The sequence below is a fragment of the Rissa tridactyla genome, chromosome 9 (assembly GCF_028500815.1).
Source record: "Rissa tridactyla isolate bRisTri1 chromosome 9, bRisTri1.patW.cur.20221130, whole genome shotgun sequence".
NCBI lineage: Eukaryota > Metazoa > Chordata > Aves > Charadriiformes > Laridae > Rissa > Rissa tridactyla.
The window spans coordinates 48,702,556-48,726,546 of NC_071474.1; the positions used below are offsets into that span (position 1 = coordinate 48,702,556).

A 23,991-nucleotide genomic window follows, 5' to 3' on the forward strand; every position below is an offset into this window, starting at 1 on the left:
TTTCTCTGCACTTACAAGTTGCGTCTCCTGTTCCCTGCCATGAACGAAAAAGAGGGAAAAGAGCCCGGCGATAGCTAGATCTGAAGCATAACAAAAGTTAAACGGCTTTTTTCAGAGCCAGTCCAGAGCGATGCCCACGCTTCATGGATGACTGCTTTGCCACTGACTTGTAAGGCAGAGTTTATTTCGTGAGGGTGAAATGAAACAAGTTATAAGCAAACATTTGTGCGTGCCGGGCAGCGACCGCCGGTGGGCTTTGGAGGGAGCAAACAGTCTGCGAGCGGCTCAGAGGCGGCAGTTCCCACGCAGAAATCAGCCTCGGCCGGTGCTGGGCTGCCCTCAGGCGGAGTTCTTAGCAATATCCCCGCAGGCAGCGACAAACGGTACAGAGCGCTTTTCAAGTCTTGCGATGTGGTGGTAGAAAGGCCCCACAGTGATTTTCATATTTTCTGTAGTCAATGGAGAAAGCTGGCGTGCTTCCCAGCGAGCCCCCCGGGCTCTCGTCTGCCCACCCGCACGGCCTTGGAAAAGTTAGCATCTAGAGGACTTGCCTTGCCCAGCAAAGCAAACAGCCACCGAGGATTTCAGCATCCCCGTCCCACTCAGATGACGATAACCTGTTTGGTGATTCCATGTGTAGGGGGGTTTCTGAAAGCGGCTCTGCAGCGCCTTGCACCCTATCACCCCATGGCAGTGGGGTAAAGTACGGAGTGTGAACTCCATCTGGCTGGAAACCTTCACAGGGATGACTTGATGCTCTTGAACGTGCCTGTTGTAACGCCCAGTGGTGACCACAAACCTTTCGGTCACCTTTTAAATCCTTGTGTGGCTTCCAAGGGGGTAACACACGCAGACAGCTCAACGCTGCCGTCCTGGGTGCACCTGCCCACACAGCCCCCACGTCTCACACCCTCAAAGATGCTGTAGCTCTGCAGTGGGTACTCCCCAAGTGCCATGAAGCATTAGAGTTCGTACGTCAGGCACTATGCTTTCTCCATGCTTATTTCTTAGGGAGGTATATGGCGAAAGCAGTGGAGGAACAAACTAAAGCTCAGAGGAATCGAGAGAGAGAAGCCAAAGCGACGTTGGTGGCATCAATCTGCACCACAGCCACTCTCCAAGTGACTCGCTGAGGTGACGGGGAATGAGGAAATGTTCACTCTGCTTGGGGCTCTTCTGCTTTGACATTGAAAAATTTGATCAAGACCACGTGACGGAGTCTGCGTGGACTTCTCACCACCAGACCTTGGTGCCAGATCCGTTGCTCCTGACTCCGACAAGTCGAAGCCACACCTGGCAGCAGCAGGCTGAGCTCCGGCCGTGACAAGGCATGGAGCACTTCGCTGGGTTTGTGCTCTGCTGGAGATCTCAGTGTCAGCCTTGGTGCTTCTGGCTTCCTCCTCTGGGAGCAGAGCGAGGGCTGCAGCCGCTGGAGTGTCGGGGCAGCAAAGTGCCTGTGATGTTCTCAGGAAGAACTAACGGTGAGGGATGCAGTGGCTTTGGGCCACCTCCATCCACTGGCCAGGGCTGTCGTCTTGCCACCACGGCAGACAGGCAGTGAGCTCAGCGTTGTCCCCAGCGCCGCTAGCGGCAGTGTGCCGTCCTGCTTCCTGTGGTCCCCCTCACACACGACGAGTTTCCAGACTTCATATCACCCCTCCTGCACAACTGCGCCTTTCCCTTTCCTCTGCCATTAGAATATGTTCCCCTTTGGTCCCCAAGAATCCCACGCAGGACAGGACACCCTTGCAGGGAGGTCTCCCCAGGATGGCCCATCGCCCCCTGCACCCGGCGAGCCTTAACCGTCCATTCCCCGTTCACCCAGGGCTCCGGCACTGCACATTCCCCCACGATGACAAAACGGCTGGTTTCCAGCACAGGTTTCAGGTTGGCAAAATGATTTGAGTGCCCTTTTGTCCAACTGAGGATATAAAGATCATCTGCTTTTTCTTGGATTCAAAATTCTTGGTGAACGTTTGTAACAACTCCTCCTGCCCTGCGGATCTGCCCCCTTCCCAATGCTCCCCCTCAGCAGGGACACAGAGGGATCCACCAAGTCCCAGCCAACAGTTACTGGAACACCTTGTCCCCGTTAGTGCGTTACTGTTAACGGACTCAAGCTGGTACAACTAACAGGAGATAAGTAGTCACTGGCACCACATGGGACCGACGCTGGCTGTTGACTGGGGAGCAGGGAGTCACGCTGACATGCCAGCGTGACCAGTAAGAGATTGGGAAGGTCCCCCAGAGCGTCTGCTCTTGCAGCAGGTCTAACCCTGTAGCGTGTCCGCACAGAGCAGCCACTGCCTCCCTGGATATGGTCTTGGTTGCACAACCGGCTGTTGGTGCTCGAGTGTGCTGGTGGCCTCAGAAACCTTCAGCAGACTCGTGGTGTCCCGAGTTTATCCGCTGCTGCAGCCTCAACAGCACTGCTCGTCTCGGGAGCTTATCAGTTCCTGGGAGGCTTTCACGAGCTATCTCTCAGCACACATCGCTCCCTTCAGCCTGCTGTTCTCCGGGAGCTGCTTCTCCACCCATCCCGACTGTCCCCATCCCCAGGGAAGGGACCTTTACAAAATGAGAGCTCGGCCCCGAGCGGTGGGGCTGAGAAGGTGCAGTTCCATGAGACAGGAACCACGCGCGGGGCAGAGGCAGCTGAGGCTGTGGTGGAACGTCTCCTGCCACTCAGGCGAGGGGCGCAGAAAGGCTCCTGCGTTCGTTAACGATCCTCTTGATGTGACAAGTGGTAGCCAAAGCCAGGACACTGTTATGGCCTGTACTGGGCACTGGTGAGGCCCCACCTCGAGCGCTGTGTCCAGTTTTGGGTCCCTCACCACAAGACAGACATTGAGGGGCTGGAGCGTGTCCAGAGAAGGGCAGCGGAGCTGGTGAGGGGTCTGGAGCACAAGTCTGGTGAGGAGCGGCTGAGGGAGCTGGGGGTGTTCAGCCTGGAGAAGAGGAGGCTGAGGGGAGACCTTCTCGCTCTCTGCAGCTCCCTGAAAGGAGGGGGCAGCCAGGGGGGGTCGGGCTCTTCTCCCAAGGAACAGGCCATGGGACAAGAGGAAATGGCCTCAAGCTGCGCCAGGGGAGGTTTAGGATGGATATTAGGAAAAGCTTCTTTACTAAAAGGGTTGTCAAGCATTGGACCAGGCTGCCCAGGGCAGTGGTGGAGTCGCCATCCCTGGAGGGATTTAAAAGACGGGTAGCCCTAGTGCTTAGAGATACAGTTTAGTGATGGTTTTTGTCAGTGTTAGGCTGAAGGTTGGACTTGAAGGTTGAATGAGGACCCTCTGTCCATGGCAAGGGAATCGGAGCATCCCCAGGAGATCCCAAGGTGGAGCTACGCAGCCCAACAAGGGAGCCCTTCAGCCACAGCTCCGTAAAACCTTGCTGCCACCCCAGCAAGGTTCAGAGCTGGACGGGAACACCGAGGCCTCGCACCGGGAGCCAAATGCCAAGGCTTGGGGAAGGAGGGACCGGCTGTCCCCCATCTCCTGTCGGAACTGCCGTCACCTCCCCCTTTAGGGCCGGCGGTGGGAGCACAGGCCAGACACCGGTCCAGGGATGCAGCTCAGCCCTGTCCCAGCCCCTGACCCACGTCCCCCCTTGTCCCCAGGAGCTGGTGCCCGGCCCCACCAGCACCCGCCCTGCCCCACACCGAGCACCTGACAGCCCAGAGCTGCCCGGCTCTGCCGACGGTTCCCCGTTCCACCTCTCACCCGTGGACCGACTCCGGCTGCAAACGAAGAGGATCCCACAGGGAGCGAAGCACTGATGGAGCGTTGGTCCTTCAACCATCCCCGACGCTCCCTGGCCTCCCCGAGCCACAGTTCTGCCAAACTCCCCGGCCCAGTTTTCTTCTCAAAAGCGCTCTTTTATTTCTCAGCTAGTTTGGGGAGGGGAAGTGGTGTGAAGTCCTTTGGCTTCTACCCAACACACCAGTGTAAACAGGAACATTTCAAACCTCAACAAGAGGGGAAAAAAAAAAAAAAAAGAAATGGAGACTATGCCCAGACATCGGCGTAGGGCAGCTGTGACGAGGGGCTCATAGCTCTACAGAGATAAATTTCAATCAGTTCTCTGCTAAGGTTGGGTTTGGGGGACTTTCAGAGCCATACACAAAACCGGACAATTAAATCCATCGCGGAATACACATTTCTAGCACAGGTGAGAAACTCTGCTGTGTAAATACAACCCAAAATGACAGACGGATGGAGACCTATGGAACAGCAAAAGGAGGCAACTGCAAAGCCAAACTCTCTGTGCCCTGAGTGATAAAGCCAGGTATTTTGCCACGATTCATGGAGAATAAGCATCGCTGTAACCATCCGTGTGTATTTCTTGGTTTCTCCAGAGCAGAAGTTGTGGATTTACAGCTGGTTTTGGGCAGTCCAGACAAGAGGAGCTGTGACACCAGATCCATCTGCCCCCAGCACCAAAACCCCCCGGCAGTGCTCATTCCCGTCTTCTGTCTGCCCTGCTGCTCCAGCGTCCCCCACCTTCCTCCCCTGCCCGCCTGCCCTCGTTTCCCACACCACAACTCCTCTGGGCACCAGTTCTCCTCCCATCGCACCCCTTACCAGCTTCCCACCCGCCCGCCCCCTTCTCGGCACTCCAGCTGCCTTTCCTCGGAAGTAACATCTAAACTCTGAACACGACAATTCGCATTTCAATATATATTCAATTTTGTTATAAATTACACGACCTCAGAAGACAGACGAAAGACAAGAACTGTTGCACGCAGCATTCCCAGGCGCCTCTTTTGCTGCCTCTCTGCCTTCGACTCCCCCTCCACACCCCGACGTTCTACGCTCCGCGCTGGGGCTGGCTGTGCCGGACCAGCCCGCCCGCAGCCGCTGGCCACAGCATCCCTCCCGCCGCCGCCGGGGGACAGCCCACCCACGGGGGTACTGGGGGAGGGGGTCCCGGGCCGTGTCCGGCAGGGTAAATGGAGAAAACAAGACACGGTATTTGCTGATAACTTTCGTTCTGCCACACCGGCTAGAAATGCACGTTTGCACGTAACTGGCCGTGACTTCCAATGCCTGAGCAGTACGAACAAACCAAACCAGGCGTTTCTCAGCCAAAGACCATGAAAAGATGACATAATCTATAAAATACATTAGAAGGTCTACTTACTGAATATTAACTCAAGGAAAATTGAAATTTATAATCCTCAGAGTATATTGTTCCCTCTTATCACACCAGCCATACATTTTGGGGTCGGTACAGTGTTTTCTGTCCATCAAATGAGGAGTTTTCATCCTCAGCACGGCAGGCCAGGGTGCCTTTGCAATGGCGGTGCCGTCGCTTCACCTCCGCGGGCATTCCTGTGGCTCCGAGAGAGCTTCCTCTCCACACAATCCTGTGATACGGCAACATGCAGCAAACGGGATCCCAAAGCACCGACTGCCCAAAGCTGAACGGCACTTTTCCATCCTCGCTGCCCTGCTAACGGTCCCCATCCACGTCTGCCTCGGGCCACCCTCCTCCCTGTCTGCGCCGGGGGGCTCAGCCCCAGGCTGCCGCTCCCCCCAGTTCTCCCAAGCAGCCAGTCCCACCGCAGCGAACGCACCAGACGGGCTCTGGTTTGGAGCTCCGAGTCCCATCCACGGAGCTCAGCACGAGCTGTCACACTCCTGCCTGCTGCTCCCCAGTCTGCACCAGTTCACTGCCCAGTGCAGGGTGGTCATTCGGAGGGCAGAGGTTGTCCTCCCTGGGCAGGGACGCCACGAAGCCACCCTGCGGTGGCCTGTGCTGCCACCCCTGAGCCGAGAGCTCCCTCACCTCACTGGGGACGGACATCTCGCGCCTCGAGCTCCTGAGGAGCAGTAGGTGGCAGAGGCAGTGCTTCAGCCCCCCAGGCAAGGCTACAGCATGTGCCCGTGGCGTCCTGGCTCCATCCCCTTCCCACAGCCGCCGCTCAAGCACACAGGTTTCTTGGTTGCCATCTGGCAACAAACCCAGATGTGGAAAGCCCTTCTCTGCTGGCAACCTGCAAACACCTCTCCTGCTGTGGCCCTGCCAGCACCAGAACGATTTGGCACGTCTGCCAGCAGCAGAGATGCTCCCACAGACGTTCTTACTCCTTTCGCTTCTCTGCTCCTCCAAAGCGGGATAGAGGGCTTGTTTTCGCCGGGGAAAGGTTGCCCAGCTTTGTCCACAGAAGGCGGTGCAGAGGGCATGGGCCAGGCTTGCTAGATGCCAACGTCCAGGTTTAGGAAGGAGACGTTGCTGTACAGCTCCGACGAGACCGAGCTGCTCCCCAGGGTGTGGGTCCCAGCAGGCAGCGGAGCGTGCTCCTCTCTTGAATCCTCACTCTCTGTGCTCCTAAGAAAGTTTGAAAAAAAAAAAAAAGAAGAGATGTTATCTGCAAACTGCTTCTACTGCCAACTCCTCTAGCAGTGACCCCGAAGACTTGCCACCTCTTTGGACGGTCCCAAAAGGAAGGTGAAGACAGACAAGGACGGGCAGCAGAGATGGCTCTAGGGTCCGTGCTCCAGGAAACCCCTTTGCAGAGGACAATGCGTGTTGGCTGAGGGACTCACCAGCTCCACAAGGAGAGCGAAGGCTGCCGAGCACGCCCTGACCACAGGGGAGCAAAACACCTCCTGTGTTACGGCCATGATCCTGGGCCCAGACCACGGCACACGAGGCCCTTTGACCCCACCTTTTTTAATCACTGGGAAGGGCATGAGCTCAAATTCTGAGCCTCTATGGGACTAACCTGTCCCGCAGCCAGAACGCAGGTGTGCGGGCATAGCTGCAGTCGCACACACACACACACACACGTGCGCACGCGGATGCGCAAAGGACAGGCAAAAAATGCACGGACATGCAGACACCGCCAAGGGTGAAGAAAATTTGGAGAAGGAGAATAGGGAGCTCCAAGGGACAGAAAAGCCGGGATGTTTCAGCTGGTGGAATGTGTTAGTGCAGCAAGTGAAGGATTTTAGCTGGGGATTTTGTGACTGAAAGTGGTGGAAGGAAGAGGAAAGATGGGCAGGAGGACGGGCAGGGTTTGTCCGTCACGTGCCAGCATCGCGGTGAGCGTTGCTGCAGGAGGGCTTTGCCCCCGAGCAGCAAGGTGCCCTCCGGCAGCCTGGCACCTCACGGGGACTTACGGCATGGCATTGAGCTTCCTGCGCAAAAGGTAGTCAATGACATCGGGGTCTGTCTGAAAGAGCCTCCTTAGGACATCACGTTGCGTTTCTGGGGAGACCTGGGCAGGAGACACGGACACACCGGCTCCTGGCACCTCCTCCTCTCCGCAGGAGGATGCGCAGGGGCAGCCAGGGACAGGAAAGGACCCCGGATCAGTAGGTGCTCAGAGACCCGCTGTGTTGGTGTCAGGTCCCACACACCTCCGGGGGGCTGAGCAGGATCTCAGCCCCTGCTTTTCCCACACGAACCTTGGGCCTTTCTCCCTCTAGACCTGACAATTGCTACAAGGCTTTTTGGGGACCTGAAATGTCACATTCCCATGGATCTGTAGGAAGTCGACATTTCTGGTATTTCTCTGGAATGTCCCTGGAAGTTGGGGTTGTTCAGCCTGGAGAAGAGAAGGCTCCAGGGAGACCTTATAGTGGTCTTCCAGTATCTGAAAGGGCCTACAAGAAAGCTGGGAAGGAGGAGTAATGGCTTCAAACTGGAAGAGGGGAGATTTAGGTGAGAGGTCAGGAAGACATTTTTCACCCTGGGGGTGGTGAGGCTCTGGAACAGGTGCCCAGAGAAGCTGTGGATGCCCCATCCCTGGAGGCGGGTACCCCCAGAAGCTCTCCCCACTGTTACATCCTCCCCACATCTGCCTGAGGCTGCGGCACCTCCACCCCATGCCATTGCCTTCCAGCTCCCTCCCTCTTCTAGGGTCTCCCACTTTTTCCTCTTCTTTCCCCCCTCACTGGGAATTGCAGGTTGCCCCTGGCCAGTTGTTTCCCATCCCAAACGAGTTTGGTCAGATGTCACCAGGGTGGAAGGTGACAGGGAAGAGGGGACCCTGTTCATAGCATGACCCTCAGCTCTGCCTTTACCATACCAGTAACAAGCCATCCCAAATTAACATTTACACCATGAGGAATGGATCACATTTTCACCAGCCAACTCAAGCCATCTGCCGCTAAGTGGGGCTGTGAGTACATCCTTCCTTCTGCTGCCACGAGAAGAGTTCAGAGAGGCAGGAAAGGTCTAGAGGAGCTGCCCTGAGAAAGCCTCACCTACCATGAACAAGGTCTGGTAGTGCTCAATCAGCCTCTGGAGTACCAGTATGATGGCCGCGCTGTCTTCAAAGTTCATGGCACCCGTGTCTTTCTCCCCAGGCTTCTCTTTCTGAAGGATGTTGGGACCAAAGATCGTGGCCAAGTTTGAAACTGTCATTTTATTCCCAGGAATCTAGCAAGCAAGCGCAAAAGGAAACTGCATATTATAGATGCACTGGCGTGAGATGTCCCAGGGCAGCCGCACCCACCCCAGGAGAGGAACACGAGCTGCGGAGTGAGGCCGGGGTGTTGATCTGGGTCTAGTTTGGTCCCCTCTGAGCTGGTGGCAGGGCCAGCATGAAGGGTGTGTGGTGCTGGAGCACACACTCACCCTGTCCTTGCATTGGGGTCTCCATTCCCCTCTTTATCACTTTCACAGCCCCTACCAGAAGGTAACAACCAATATTTCTACATCATCATGGGTCGGGGCAATCCAAAGCCCAAGTCCAGGCTGGGCAGAGGATGGCTGGAGAGCAGCCCTGAGGAGGAGGACTTGGAGGTGCTAGTTGATGAGAAGCTCAACATGAGCCGGTAATGTGCGCTGGCAGCCCAAAAATCAGCCTCCATGCACGATCCTAAGTCCTTCATGAACGTTGGAGGTGCAAAACGAGAATTAGCCCACAAAAGATGCCCCATGCGCTGCCCACAGACACACAGGCAGCTCTCCCTGGGGTTACTGCACCCTAGAAGGTCACTCAGCCAGACCGAGAGCAACCAGACCTGCCATGGACAAGGGGATTTATCAACAATTTGGGTTTGCCAAAGGATTCTCCCCGGCGTGCCAGAAGTTCTGCTTGGTTTTAACCAATGACGTTTGGGCCACCCCTTTCTCCATGCAGCCGACCCGTTAGGGCCAGCCTTACCTGCTGGCCGTCGGGGCCCCGGGAGCCCTCGGCGTGCCGGGCCACCTCACTGAGGAACCGCAGGAGCCGGTGCAGCGTGTCGCTGTGGCAGGGGGGCAGCAGGAAGAGCAGCAGCTGGAGGGCGGCCAGCTGTGCTGGGCCCTCCATGGCTAGACAGAGAGCAGCCCATTAATTAGCGCCTTCCCAGCCCTTCCCGGCACCTCCAGCTGGACAGCCCTCATTTACATCCACACTAACGAGCTCTGGAGGGAGCCAGACTGGCGTCTTACCCTTCACCCCGTCCATGCAGGGCTAAGCACCCCGGGAGACCCCAGCGAGGGCTGCGACGTGATCGCATTTGGTTTTGTACAGCCCCAGAGCCAAAGACTGTCCTCAGTCAGAGGGATTATAATCCAGTGATGGCCTCAAGCTGCGCCAGGGGAGGTTTAGACTAGACATTAGGAAAAATGTTTACACTGAAAGGGTTGTCAAGCATTGGAACAGGCTGCCCACGGAAGTGGTGGAATCGTCATCCCTAGAGGTATTTACAAGCCGGGCAGACATAGTGCTTAGAGAGATGGTTTAGTGACAGTTTTTGTCAGCGTTGGGTTGATGGTTGGACTCAGTGATCTGAAAGGTCCCTCCCAACCTGGGCCATTTATTTTAAAAAAAAAAAAAAAAAAAAAAAAAAAAAAAAAAAAAAAAAAAGGCACAAACTGCAGCAACTCTGGGCGGCAGCGCCAGGCAGCACATCGCTGCCCCACAGCTGTCAAGAGGCTTCGGCAAAGAAGGTGGTGAGGGAGGATCTGGGAGCCAAACCTCTGGAAAATCGTGGGTGGTGTGATGTGAACTCATGGATTCACCCGACAGCCCAGGGCCATTCCGCCTTTTTACTAACAGCGTCAGCAAGGGGAAAGAAAGTCACCTCACCGCAGCGACAGGGATGCCGAGCTGGCACGGGAGGAGGACGGGGAGACAGCAGACACTCAGCAGCCGGGGCTAGAGAAGGCTAAAAAAAACCCTGGGAGACCACTGGAAGGTGGAAAATTGGAGAAAACAACACTGTTTTTACACACTGCTTCAAGTAAGAGACCCTGGCTGCTCCTGGAGATGGGATAGATAAAGAACCAATATTGCTTCTTCAGTGTTATTAATGTTAATTTTCTAGGCTTACTCTATTAAATCTGTTTACGTTTCAGCCCTCGGGTTTCCTTGTTTTTTCTGATTCCCCTTCCCGGGTGGGGAGGGGTCATCGTGCGAGAGAATAATTGTCTAAAGGACAATAAATTGTTGCAGGTTCTTCAAACCATAACACAGGGATGTGAGGATGTGGAGAACCCGATCTGAGGAGAGAAGGATGGCAAAAGGGAAGCAAAGAGACGGTGAAGGAGACAAGAAAGAGTGATGCTGGAAGCTGCGGAGAGCGTCTGAAATCTCAGCCACCCAAAACAGGGAGGGGGGGGGCACCTGGGCAGCACATTTGTTTGCAAAGACCCCCCCTTACGGGCAGCGCAAACTGCTGGTGAGCTGCTGGGCAGCACCATGGGCTGCGCTGGGACCCGCTATTGCACAAGAAGAAAATTCCCTTTTTTTTTTTTCCTTACAAAACCAAACGTGGGGGGACACCATGCAGGGCGAGACTCCCCAGTGCTGCTACTCACCAGCTGTGCTGAGGAAGGCTGCATAGAGCTCCCTGGGAATCAGGGGATCCGGCATGTCCCGAAGAAACTCTTTGAGCAGAGCAGCCACATCATGAACACTTTGATGCTCATCCAAGAAAACATCCAGTCCTTGGTCAAACTCTTCCCTCAGCTTAAAGACGGAAGAAAGGAGAAGAATAAAAGCAACAGTCAGCTCTTCCCCTGTCTGCGAGTTGTGCTGGTGGGATCTGCCCCCGTACAGAGCTACTGCAGTGGTGGGACGGGGGGTCTGGCTACTCCCAGTGTCCCCTCGTGCAGGTCACTCCCAGGGAAGGTATTCCAGAGCCCGGCAGCCTGCTGCTGCCCAGAGCCTGGGCCAGAGGGAGCTCCTGGCTGGTGAAGGGAGCCCAGAGAGGGCTCTGAAGTGCCGCCCAGGGGATGGAGACTCATCTGCTAAAGGCAGCCTGGGGAGATGAATCTGGTCTCCAGGGCTGGGAGAAGGACCCAGCACGTGCCTGTGACACGTCAGACCTCTCCACGTCACTGTCTGCTTCATTCGTTCCCCACCCACACAAGCATCTGTCCTTTGCATGCGGCACTGCTACAGAGGGCGCAGTAAGCGTCTCGCTTTACCTGCTGAACTCTTTTCTTGGAGCTCCCCACCCGGAAGATGCCCACCGTTTGGAGACCTGGGAGACAGAGAGGTTAGTGCTCGGCATTCCCACAGCCCCCCGCCACCCCGGCGGGTCCTTGGAGCCCCTCACCACCATGGAAGGGGTTCTCCTGTGCTGCACACGAGGCAGCGCGTCCTTCCCCGCTCCCGGCAGAGCGGGTAAAAAAGAAAGGTTTTGGAGCCATAAGATTTTCCGGGGCTGCCTGTGGGTCAGGGGGGAGACCTCATCTGTACAGTCGCTCTGAGCTACTAGTGGATTTGCAGGGGGAGCGAAGGCCAAACCGCCCCAGCCCACCACGCACGGTGGGTTCTACCAGCCGACCGCGGGCCAGGCCGTCTGCCTGGAGAGAGGTGCCCGTTTACCGTGTGTTTCAATGTGTTTGCAACACCTCTCCACGATGCGCGGGACCTGCCAGGTGATGGGGTTGAGGCTCAACATCTTCGTCTTGCCCAGGCTCCTGCGGGGGTCCAGCTCGTGGGGGTGGGACAGCTGTAGCGCCTCCAGCAGCTTGGAAGTGTTGTCACTCAGGTCAGTGATGGAGTCCACGGACATGGCCCCCTGCGGGGGAGCAGAGGTGATTCGCAGGGTGGCAGGAACTACCCCACAAGGTCCCAGTACACCGTCACTGCTGTGACCTCAGAAGTTTGTGGGAAAGGGAAGCATCAGAAATTCTTGGCTGTGAGGGTGGTGAGCCCCTGGCCCAGGCTGCCCAGAGAAGCTGTGGCTGCCCCATCCCTGGAGGGGTTCAAGGCCAGGTTGGACGGGGCTTGGAGCAACCTGGGCTGGTGGGAGGTGTCCCTGCCCAGGGCAGGGGGTGCCACTGGGCGGCCTTTAAGTTCCCTTCCAACCCAAACCATTCTATGATTCTACCACCTCCAAACAAACGCAGAGGTCTACAGAGCCCGTCTGGGGTTCAAGAGAATAGGAAACCATATTTATTGCTGAAGTCAGAGCCTCCCCCCGCCTGCACCACCACCACCACAGTGCAGCCCATTTTTGCAGCCGTACCCTTCGCTGGCTCCAGGAGCCGTTGTGGAGAAGAGTTGGGGAAAGCGGCTCTTCCGGGAAGAGCCCGCAGGGCACCAGGACACAGCTCCTGCCCATCGGGGACCTCTTCTGCCTCTGGGCCTGGAATCTCTTCACTGTCGCTTCCACCTCCAGGCAGAGCCGGCGGCTTTTCTTCACTTCTTCCTGGAGCTGCTTGTAGGCACGGTCATTGGCGATGACTTGGAAGAGGGGGATCCCAAAAGTCTGAGGAGAGCAGTCTGGGGAAAAACATGGGAAAAAGGGAAAAGTATCACCAGCAGGAAAAACAAGCGGGAGCCGCACTAGCACGACCCAGCTGCCAGGGGCACGCGTGCGCGCCTGGAGAAAATAATTAACCAACAGAAGGGAATACCAGGATACCGTAAAGGTGAGCACCAGCAGGAGAGTGAAGAGGACAATGTATAAAATCAATTCAATACACGACAAGATCTGTAGCTCGAGTCCAGGATGGCAGTCCTGTAACTATCAGTGCCTTGCATGCTCTGCCCCCTCCTACCCCCTGCTCCTCCTCCAGCCCCCAGCAGCCCGGAGTGCCTGGGGTGGGTGGGAAGAGCATCCCCAACGGCCTCCCAGAGGGAGCTGCTGCCCCTGGAAAGCCCCGGGCGATGCGTGGTGGGACTCGGGGTGCAGGGCAGGCAGGGACCGCGCGGGGAGGGCACGGCCTGGGAGATGCCGGAGGAAGAGGAGGGAGATGCAGGGGAGCCGGTAAGATGGCAGAAAAACTGGCCTCCATCAACGTGCTTGTTGCAGCCTGTCCCAGTTTTTCCTGAACTTTCCTTCCTTTTATTGGCTACAGCCTCGTGAAGAAGCCATAGAGTCTATCAAGTGGAGACTTCGTAAATCACCAGAAATATTTGATACCAAAGATTCTTACCAAATTATAACCTCCAGTTTTCGACAGGGTTTGCGTCAGCTATGTTTGTTCGAGAGTAACAGTCTTGCTATTAATGGTATTTTCCCCAAATAACTTGCCCCTCCACACCTCCTTGCAGATGCAAGGAGAGCTCTCCCTCCTTCCAGCCTCCCCCAACCCTGGGCTGAGGGGTTTGGCAACTGGAGAACAAGCCGCAGATCTGCTGCTCAACAATTCCCTGGAGCGACTTTGCACTGGTGTGAAGAAAATCAGTAAGTGCTCGTTCCCAGCTGGGCTCTACAACTCCGGTTTCCCCAGTTTTGCGGCTGACGTCCTCCAAGGGACAATAAAACAGAACGTGAAGCAGCGAGACCAGGGGTAAAATGGGCCAATATTCACATACGTATATCTTTACAAATGCACACTCGTGTGCACGCACCTTTTGTCCCCACACATACACGTCCCTTCCAGACGCCCTCGTGCCTGTGCACGCACCGTCACACCCCTCCCCGGAGAACGGCAAACCCCCCCGGGACAAAGCCCCGTGCTGGCTGTGGGCACCTCCCAGCTCAGCCCCATCAAACCCCACCAATTCCGCTTGAGAGCGGGGGCCAAACCCTGGGGAAAGGGGGGCTGCTCACCTTTCTTCTCCTTTGAAAAGCTCTCCAGTTTCTGGCGGATAGATTTGCTGCCCTTAGGTCCGACTATGAGGAGAAACGAAAGCAAAGGTTCTGCATCATTAGGCTGTTTTAGCACAGTCTCCCCTTAAATTCATTTGCTCCCACAGCCTGGTGGGCAGAGCACTGTACGGACGTACTGTCTCTGCATTAACGACGATGTCCTAGCAATTCCGTAACGACTCTGGAAGCCACCTTAATTCATCCTCAGAGGTCTGCTCTCAACGCTGGAAAAAGAAATACAGCCCCAGAAAAGCTTTTGTGGATGTTTTACAGACAAATGAAGTTAGACAAAACACGCCACCGGACATCCCGTACTGGTCCCAGCGAGTCAGGCCCCGCTCCCAAGTATTCCCTGCATCCCACGCCCAGGGACACCAGTCACCGTATTTGATCACAGCAACGAACTGAAAACTCACACACTGCCCACCCTAAATCCAGGACAGATTGTCCTATTCTGGCTTGTGCTCCTTATTCCTAAGGAATTCTCTTCCTAGACACAGCTTGTAAAATTGTTTGGGTTATTCCGTAAGATTTAGAAGAAAGCTATGAGAGTTGGTATGAGCAACACGTGCATCAAAGAGCAGCCCACGTTAATTATTCTCCAGCCCATACGTGTTGTTTCAGTCAAACGACCGGACAGCAGGAAGGTGAAGAAGAACCTGGAGACAAACCCCTCCCAGCCCAGGATACGAAAGGCCAGCAACCCCCCACCGTTCCGGCACAGGCTGGGGAGGGCTGAGCTGGGCCATGCTGGGGCTGAGCATCAGCGTAACGCTCCACTCCTAGAGCCCTGCCGATGGTCCGGAGGGAAGCAAAGCATGAGGCAGCAGATAGCGAAGAACCCACCAGCATGCCCCTGCCCAGAAAGGCTGAGCCGGCATCTCCACGACAGAGCGACACGACCCGCTGCCAGCCCAGGAGATGGGGACAACCGCTTTTCACCGAGATGCATTCCGGCAAGAGCTCGATGCTGCGCACCCTTCACAGATTTCACCTTGCTCAGCCATCTCCTGCTTGGGCCCCAGACTTGCTCCCGCGGACTTGGCCCAAGTGAGACGCAGTGCCCGTGATGGGTTTGCTCTGCGGCTCGGGAGGGGCATCCTGAAGGGGGCTGTTTGCTGCCGGCTCCGAGACGCCACAGAAGTTTGTTGGGATTGAATGAGGAAAGGACTGTCGGGAGGAAAAGAGCAGCCCAGAGGGTGTCAAAGCTGAAGGCCGCCCCAAAAGAGGGTTCACAAGGGGACGCACACCCGATGTTCCTCATCGTCTAGGTATCTGGAGATACGGGAGTTAAACCAGGTGCTGAACGCCCCTTCCTTGAGGAAAATAACAACAACTGTGCAATGGCTGTTTACTAAAGAAGGCGGGAATTTCATGTGGGCAGATGTTGGGGAGCAAGTACAGACAGGTGGAGACCCCAGTGGAGACCGTGCAGCCCAAATTCAGGCATTTCCAAACATTATGAGCTTCCCTTAAAAGACTGGGATGGGCAAATGCTGTTGCAGGTGTGATAGTTTCGTAGCTAATCCTCAGCATCCCACATTGCCAACTAACTGCAAAAAAGGCAATTAGCAGGTAGAAATCTAAGGGATACAAAGACGGACAAAAGGAAGGAGGGACCAGACTGGACGGGGCTCTGAGCAACCTGGTCTGGTGGGAGGCGTCTGGGGTGGCACTGGGGTTTAACCTTCCAACCCAGACCAGTCTGTGGTTCTGTGATTCACCAGACAGCAACTGCTTCCTTCAAAAACCAGGCGAGCAGGAGAGCGGTGTCCAAAACACGCACAAGGATGGGATCAGGACTTTGCAGCGCCCTGCACTCGTCCCACAGGAAAAGAGGAGCCCAAGGGACTTAACTGCAAGGAAGGAAAGGCTATTTTTTTTTTTTTCACTGCACTGTTCCCTAGAGAAACTCCTGCTGCGGGTATCACTGAAGATGGGATCACAATAGCTCAAAATAACATAAAAAAAAAAAAAAAGAAGGAACGAGGATGTTTGTGCTCAGAGTCCCCCGGGGACTGTAGGGCCAGCTGAGGTGGCTGGTGCTGCAGCCATGGGGCAACTGGGAGTTCTGGGAATGAAGGGCGTTTTCTCCCTTTTCTTGGAGCCATTTCATTGCGTGAAATCTTTCAAATATCAATTAAGACAGGAAACCAAACTTGGACGTCGCCCTGAGTAAGTACTTGCTGTCCAGTACGAGGTTGAAACTGGGTGTTCGGCAAAGCTCCTTCCCTGGGAGGGCTCCTCAGGGATGCGGGGGCTCCGTGCCGGGGCGTCCCAGCCCCAGCTGCCCTGGGCTGGCTGGTGACAGCCCTGCTGCGGTGGGGGCCGGGGACCCCGAGCTGCCCTGGCACCCGCGCTGCTGGTGCCACGCTGCCCTAGGGCTGCCGGGCTGCGGGCATCTCCTGCCCCTCTGGGATGCCAAAACGTACATCCAGGGCGGAGAAGGAATTCCAAGGGGGTCTGGCCACTCTTGAGTAAATTTGGGAAGGAGTCAGCTGGTCCCCAAGCCGCTGTGCTTGCCTGGTTAGACGTGTAGATGCCGGGAGACGCAGGCAGCTATGGGAACCCAGACAACGTCTGTGTGGGCCAGGACAGAGGAGCTCAGTCCCTCTGGAGCGTCTATATTTATCCGCCCGTTAACTTCGGTAGCACGGCTTCCAGCCTTGCACAGGCCCCATCCCAGCACCAGGACTTTGTGCTGGACATTAATCCAAAAAACAAAGCTTGTCCCATCCCAACGGCATTAAGATAGTCCCAGTGGGAGACCTTGCCAAGTCACATCGCATCTGGTTTGGATTAGGGGGATCAGAGGGGGACAACAGGCAAGGTCAGGTTCTCACACTCCTGTGGACACGCAAACCCTCCTCAAAGGGCCGATTAGGCCTTCGAGGCTCAGAGCAGAGCACGAGACAAAAAATAAGACGGACCAAAACGTGTCACAAACGTCTTTCCATAAACGCCGTCCCGAGTTATGAAGCGCGGGGAGGAGCAGCTACGGCTCAGCCCTCCCGCGGCAGGAGCCCTCCTCGCCCCCCGCTACCTTTGGCCAGGCGGAGGTCCCCAACGAGCCGCTTCTCCTGCAGCTGGTAGAGCGCGATCTCCTGCAGACTGGCTCTTTCCAGCTCCGAAAGGCTGTGCAGGGGCACGGGCTGCATCTCCGTGCTTCGTCCTGGCAGAAGGGCCGAGAGAAAGATCCTCCTGAAAACACATGTATAAAAACAGAAGCGTCAGGAGCACGTCGCAGAGACACCTGCTTTAGGAGAGAAGCTGCTGAAAACGCCTCAGGGTGTCTCTGCAAGTGCAGGAGACACCTGGCCAAAGAGCCAGCAGGTCTGTAGGTGCCCCGGCCACAGCATCTCACTTTGCCCGTCCAAGCAAAGGCCGTGGAGGCACCAGGGAGTACGTGGGGGACCTCAGCCCTGGCTCCCGAGAAACCCCCCGCCAGGCTCCCTGAGACATCCCCGTGCTTGGCAGAGAGCTCCCGGGCCAATTCCAGCTGCCATCTGTTTTCATGTGAAGCCTGACGCCACCAGGCTCAGGACACAAGACAGGACACATCCCGGCCAGCCAGAGCGGGGACCGCGGGCCTGATGCTGGGACTTGGCCATTCCTCACCATGGGGATACAGTTCCTGGCTGGCATCGCGGCCACGCTCCACGTGCCCAAAGTCAGGATGGAGGCAAGTCCAAGCATCTCCTTACCAAACCCAGACGGCACGACGTGTCCCAGAGCACACAAAAGCTTTCCAAAGCGGCAAAAACTCCTGCGAGGGAAACCGCAGGAAGAAGCGCTTCACCCAGCTTGGTCTGAGCCGCCATCTAACGGGCTTCCTTCCCTCCTGGGAGCTGCTCAGCAAACGGCATGCACACGGAGCCGGGGGCTCCATCCCAGCGCGTCCCCAGGCTGTGTCCCCAGGCCCAACCCGCAGCTGCGGGTGTGGGGGTACCACGGGATCAGCTCTGGATACATTCAGGCTTGGACTTTCTTCGCCGTCCTGCCCCAACTAAGAAGTGGCCCCTGGGGAAAGGCTCCTCCCGGCTGCTGAGCGTTTCCCAGCTCCCCCGGACACCCCTGGCTTCGTCCCTGCCCTCCAACCATCTCCACCAAGCCCGAACCGTTTGGCTCTGCGTGGACAGGTCCCAGCAGCCCATCCCCACGCACATCAGCGAAACGCTGCTCCCGCGGGCAGCTCGACGCAAGCAAATCCGTGGGCTCTGGGTGGAAAGGGCTTGGGATGAGACACCAGCCTGGGACCGGCCTTCGGAGGATGCTGTGCAGACGGACAACCCTCCTCCCCTTCACCCGCATCCCACGGCGTGCCGAGGTGTGAGGAGCGAGCGAGGAGCGGTGACCCAGCAGAGAGCCCTGCAGGGCTGGTTTATGGTGGCGGTTGGGCGCGGGGAGGCCGGGGCCGCGCACACGCTGCCGCTCCCTCTCCCCTTCCCGCTCCCCTCCCGCCGGGAGGGGCTGGAAGCGAGCTTTGGGGTTTTTAGACATAAAAAAAGGAGTCTTCTAAAACCTGACAAGCAGCACCAAATAAGACTCACAACCCCCGGTTATTCACAAGCTCTTCTTCTCTGCCTTTCCCCCCTATTTTAAATTGGTTTATTTCTTAATTTAATACTTATCACTGAGCTTTATCTCTTGTAAATCGCACACTTCCAGCCCCAACCGGTGCTGCTGAAGCCTCACCGGCACCTTTGCCCCCAGCGCAAGGTCATGGCTGTGTGCCCTGTCCCCTCTCCCGCATCCCCAGGGTCTCTCCCTGCCCTCGGCAGCCCCCGCAGAGGGACCCGTGCCAGCCCCCGGCCCCGCAATCACCTGGTGTCACAGCCCCTGGCCCACGCCGCCGCCGGCGCCCGCCGAACCCAGCCACAGCCCAAAGGGCAAAAAGCAGCCATAAACAGGAGAAAGGACCAAGGTCACCCAGAAAAGACGCGGTCAGAGTACAGGGCTGGGAGAGGAGCTTCCCAGAGAGGGCTTTAAAGCAATAATGGAAAGTAAACGCCTGGAAACCTCCTCGAGGCAGAGACACAGGTGAGAACAGCCCGGGGGGTGACAAGGCTCTTGGTTCAGCACGGGCTGCCGCCTCCCTCCCCTGGGCCCGCGGAGGGCTGCTGTCTGCCGCGCTGTTTCTTTTGGCCAGGTTTTCAGTTTCTAAAGCTATTTACAAAGTTACATAAATTTTTTTTAAAAATAAATATAAAAGGGTTGTTATGAACTCCCCAGAAGAGCACACCAAAAAGGGAGTTTGGCTAAAGACAAGGATATTCTTGAAACATCTGACGTTTATTACCAAAACGGCGTGCCGCGGCACGGCCGTAGTGACGGAGGTGAGCTGCAGCGGGGCCAGGCCGCCGGCACAGCTCAGCCCCTCGGGAGGAGGGAATGGGGGGCAGCTGGGTGCCCGCGGCTGTCTCCTACGCTGGACTCGGGGGTAAATCCCACGGGAGGGGCGGGCGCAATCCCGCTTCCCCGGCAGCTAATGCCGCAGGATCGGCACCGACCCCCGCCGGGGCCCGGAGCTCAGGGGCTGCGTTAGCAAAGGGGGCAGAGATCACAACACCCCGGCAAATTTCAGGCCAATCGCAGCCCATGGAGGCGATCACACCTTAGCTGAAATGGGGTTTTTTTCATTATGAAATTATTAAACACCACCAGGAGCTGCTCTTTAGGCTCTGCAGTTGCTTTGGCTGCCCCTCACTTTCTGCCCCTCCACCCGCCCCCTCCCAGCGAGCTCAGCCGTCAGCCCTGGAAGCAATACACGGCTTTTTATAACTTTCATCCTGCAGGGAAAAAAAAAAAAAAAAATCTGTGGAAGGAAGAATCAGCCCTTTAGGAACGTATTTCATTTACTGTCTCAACAGGGCTGCAATGTAAGAGATCAGTCTTAAACTAAAATAACTAACTGGTCCTGCCAAGCATTGCAAACAGGGGTCCTGGGACACAGAATCACAGCAGGGTTTGGGCTGGAAGGGACCTTAAAGGCCACCCAGTGGCACCCCCTGCCCTGGGCAGGGACACCTCCCACCAGCCCAGGTTGCTCCAAGCCCCGTCCAACCTGGCCTTGAACCCCTCCAGGGATGGGGCAGCCACAGCTTCTCTGGGCAACCTGGGCCAGGGGCTCACCACCCTCACAGCAAACAATTTCTTCCTCAGATCTCATCTCAATCTCCCCTCTTTCAGTGGAAAACCCTTCCCCCTCGTCCCATGGCTCCCCTCCCTGCTCCAGAGTCCCTCCCCAGCTTTCCTGGAGCCCCTTTAGGGACTGGCAGGGGCTGGAAGGTCTCCGCGGAGCCTTCTCTTCTCCAGGCTGAACCCCCCCAGCTCTCCCAGCCTGTCCCCACCGAACACGAGCTCCCCTGGGCGGGAGACGAGGGCACAGACAAAACATTGGCTTTGGGGGGCAGGGACACCCCACCTGCCAGCAACAGCTCGCGTGTTTCTGATACGCCACAAATGGGGATGAGCAGAAGCAGGGCTGGAGCAGGAGCCTCCGGGCAGGACGGAGCAGCGCTGCTGCGACCGATGGACAGACAGCCCCCGGGACAGACGGGCTGAAGGAAATTACCTTTCTGCAGGCAAAGCTGGCAGCTCCGGGCAGAGCGGGAGGGACGGTTGGAGCGGAGTCACCGAGGATGCAGCTGCCTTAGGGCTGGGAGGAGGAAACCCGATTAGGAGAGGGAGCAGAAGAGGGAGAGCAGGAAGAAGTCAGGGGAAGCGGCTGCTTATCTGGCCCCTGGAGCCACGAGAACAGCCCTCTAACATGCCACCATCGCTCCCTTTCCAACAGACTCCTGCCTCAAGTGTTAACCCCAAAAAACCTGGCCTTACTTCTGGCAACAAGCTCAGGGAAGAACCCAGATGGGGACCAACAACTTCACAGCAGCGCCAACAGCTGGGTGGGTGTCCCGGCCCCGAGCCGGGAGATGAGCCCCGAGAGCTCGCTCCAGCCGGGAATGGCATCAGAGCTCCCTGCGGGGGCAATAGCCAGAGTAACACAAACCCTCCTTCAGAGGGGGACACCGCAGAAGGGATCTTACTAACTCAAAAACAGAAATAAGATGCCTTTCACAGGCAGCATTAAGGCAGCACTTCCTCTCTGCAATGACTTTCCCTGCTTATTTTTAGGACTAGGGTCTATTTAAGGAAATCTCATGGGAAAAGCTCAGCTCAGACCTTTCTATTCCCAAGGAGCTGCAGTTGCTCCCCCATTTTCATCAGCAAAGTCACCCTCTTCCCAGCTGGAACCAAGGGCTGACATTTACCTTCCCCAGTTCCTTCTCGCGGCACGGCCAGCGGCAGCCTGGGCTCCCTTCTCTTCCTTCAGGATGGTTTTCCAAGCAGCGTCTCCGCCGTGTCTCGAGCAGCCCCGCAGCGCGGGTGGGAGACCCTTCCCTGCCTGCTGGCGGGAGGAGAAGCGGAGAAGTGGCGGAGAGGAGACACTGCAGCCAAAGGCGGCCAAGGGGAGGAGAGGGGGGGATGAGAACGTGAATTTTCTGCCAAAAGAAATGAGAGCCAGAAACATCGTGTGGAGAGAGAGAGGGCAGGGTTAGATGGGAAGGAACAGCACTTCCCACGCCTGACAGTGTTTGTGCCTTGGCAGGGGATCGATCATTGCTCAATCCATCTCTGTCCCCCTGCTTTCCCCACTCTTACCTAGGGGGCACTAGGACACCTACCGACACATCAGCTGTCCCGGCAGGTGAAACCCGAAAGGGAAATGTGCTGCTGGGTGCTGGTCAATGGGGGCCAGCAGGTGGTTTTCACCTTGGCTCCCCACACCAACCCTCAACTGCTCCGTCACAGCATCTTCCCAACGACCGAGTTTCCAGCGTGGCCAGGCACGGGCAGGCACAAGGTTGCCTTCTGCAGCCACGATGGGTCTGAGGGACCGCAGGGGGCCCCTGCAAAGCTCTGGTGTTGAAGATCTCACCGGCCTGACGGGACAGATGGACAGGCAGCATCTTGTACAATGCGTTGTACTTGGTGGGTTGCAGACCCCCAGAGAGCCTTACACACCTACGGCCACCCGCAAGACACGCAACACCCCACACTGCCATCATCAGCCAACTCCATCTGCTTTGAAGAAAGGAGGAGGACTTTGCATTCGCTGCCTGGTGAGTAAAAGATCAGAAGAGGCTGGAGAGGAAGCAGGGAGCATTTCCCAGCCGTTTGCTGCTGATCACTCGCCAGCCTGATATTTGTGAGCGCTCTGGAAATTTCCTACAAGGACAGTGCAGCCCCGTGCTGGCAGAGTACGTGGGATGGAGCAGCTCCTTTCCTGCAGCAGCCAATGAAAGCTAGGCGAGCAAAAGAAAGCAGCAGGGCCAAGATTTGCCCATAAAAAATGTTTATTCCTTAAAAATACAGTGTTCCCCTGCAGTGACACAACTATTCAGAACATTTCTTTAGCAGGGTTTCCACCTGCTCCCAGCGTAGCGAGCCGTCAGTGTCAGGCACGTCTCCTCCATGGCCACCTCACCTTCCCAGTGCACAACAGGCACGAGGCTCTGCAGGTGGAACCAACAACGACGAGGATGGTGGCTCATCAAGCTTGGAGGTGTTGTCAAGGTTAAGTTGACCTATGCCCTCCACCAAAACCACTTCCATAAAGATAAAACAACAGGCCATTGTCATAGGAGACTCCCTTCTGAGGGAACAGAAGGCCCAACATGACAACTAGACCCCCTCCCTGGGGCCAGGGTTACAGATGTGAGGAGAAAACCTCCCACCCTGGTACGGCCCTTGAAACATTGTCCATTATTGATTTTTCAGGTAGGCAGGGATGAAGTTGCAACAAGAAGGCCAAGGGCAATCAAGAGAGACTTCATGGCCTTGGGATGACTGGTGAAGGGATGAGAGGCACAAGTCGTTTTCACTGTCTAGAGCTTGTCGATCCAGTTGGCGGCTGGTCACAAGTGGTGTTCCCCAGGGCTTGGTGTTGGGGCCAGTTCTAATGTCTTTACCAACGACACGTACAAGGGGATGGAGGGCACCCTCACTCAGTTTGCAGATCACTCCAAGCTGGGCGGGAGCATGGATCTGCTGGAGGGCAGGATGGCTCTGCAGAGGGATCTGGACAGGCTGGATCGATGGGCCAAGGCATCTTAACCCTACATCTTACCAACCTTCTGCAGAGGGTCGGGGAGGAGCCTGAGAACACGAGGAACAGCCTTTGGGAAGGTTCAGGAGGAGAAAAGTCTGTGTTGCTTGTAGCACTTCCAGAAGCTCGGTCTCCAAAGAAAAGCAGGTGGAGAAATTTGCTGGTAAGCCATTACTGAGGACTGATGTAGGCTCTCTGCTCCACCCAGACCCACAGAAAGTTAAATATCCTTCCCATGTAAAAAATTATTTACAGACTGACTCTGCAACGCACAGCCCACCAGTGGCACTGCCAGAATCGCACTCAGCCCCTAGAGACGCTGCTTCATCGTAGCTTAACTGTGAGCAGAGAAAATACCATGATAAAGAACCAATTGTTGGGCTCAGAGAACTCTGAGCCATCTAAATCTTCTTCTGTTTAAACATATCTCAGTTTTTAATCATAGAAATGTCTAAAAAATGCCTTTTTTTTTTTCCCCTTTTGGTGGTTCTAGAAACCAGAAAATGCCTCTTTGTTGTTGCTTCAGAGGACAGTCTATGGCTGTTCCTACCAGTAAAAAGAAGGTACAGGATGAGAGATTTGGGCACACAAAACACATACAACATTGGCAAAACATACAGTCAACACGCTGTGCTTAAAAATATCAGACGTGAATTTTTTTCACAAAATATATTGAACAGCACTTGCCCGTTAACAAATAACTGACCAAAGAAGCTACAGAACTTGAAGTTTCTTCCAGTGCTGCTCTGGACTTACAGTTTCACTTACATATTATCCCACCCGAGTCCGTGATGCGTGCAAGATAATCAACATGAACAGAGGTAATCCCAGGCATCCCAGGTTTTCTTGGCGCACGTTGTACATATCCCGCTGCTGCTTTCAGCGTTAAGT

The 23,991-nt window shown here is 56.1% G+C and overlaps 1 protein-coding gene across 4 annotated transcripts; it reads right to left on the reverse strand.

Annotated features, from left to right (window-relative positions):
• Positions 1 to 3,853: 3,853 nt before the first annotated feature.
• ARHGAP36 (Rho GTPase activating protein 36) lies at positions 3,854 to 23,990 on the reverse strand. 4 transcript variants are annotated; one of them, XM_054213985.1, is made up of 14 exons: positions 23,869 to 23,990; positions 23,126 to 23,231; positions 21,263 to 21,439; positions 20,566 to 20,649; positions 17,035 to 17,192; positions 13,953 to 14,015; positions 12,420 to 12,676; positions 11,774 to 11,969; positions 11,371 to 11,426; positions 10,759 to 10,909; positions 9,119 to 9,267; positions 8,218 to 8,388; positions 7,125 to 7,222; positions 3,854 to 6,330 (listed from the first exon to the last, which is right to left on the reverse strand). In XM_054213985.1, exons 1-14 carry the CDS (start codon positions 23,933 to 23,935, stop codon positions 6,198 to 6,200), a joined length of 1,866 nt encoding a protein of 621 aa, XP_054069960.1. In that variant the 5' UTR covers positions 23,936 to 23,990; the 3' UTR covers positions 3,854 to 6,197. The 4 variants fall into 4 exon arrangements, with proteins under 4 accessions (XP_054069960.1, XP_054069958.1, XP_054069959.1 ...); XM_054213983.1 differs by lacking the exons at positions 23,126 to 23,231; positions 23,869 to 23,990 and adding exons at positions 21,677 to 21,934; positions 22,017 to 22,206; XM_054213984.1 differs by lacking the exons at positions 20,566 to 20,649; positions 23,126 to 23,231; positions 23,869 to 23,990 and adding exons at positions 21,677 to 21,934; positions 22,017 to 22,206.
• Position 23,991: the final 1 nt, after the last annotated feature.

Coding starts and splice junctions, on each gene's coding strand:
- ARHGAP36 (XM_054213983.1), bottom strand. CDS start 22,060: ATGATGGCAGTGTGGGGTGTTGCGTGTCTTGCGGGTGGCCGTAG. Junction 11,427..11,773: donor CAAACACATTGAAACACACG/GTAAACGGGCAC, acceptor TCTGTCTCCCAG/GTCTCCAAACGGTGGGCATC. Junction 6,331..7,124: donor AGGAAGCTCAATGCCATGCC/GTAAGTCCCCGT, acceptor AAACTTTCTTAG/GAGCACAGAGAGTGAGGATT.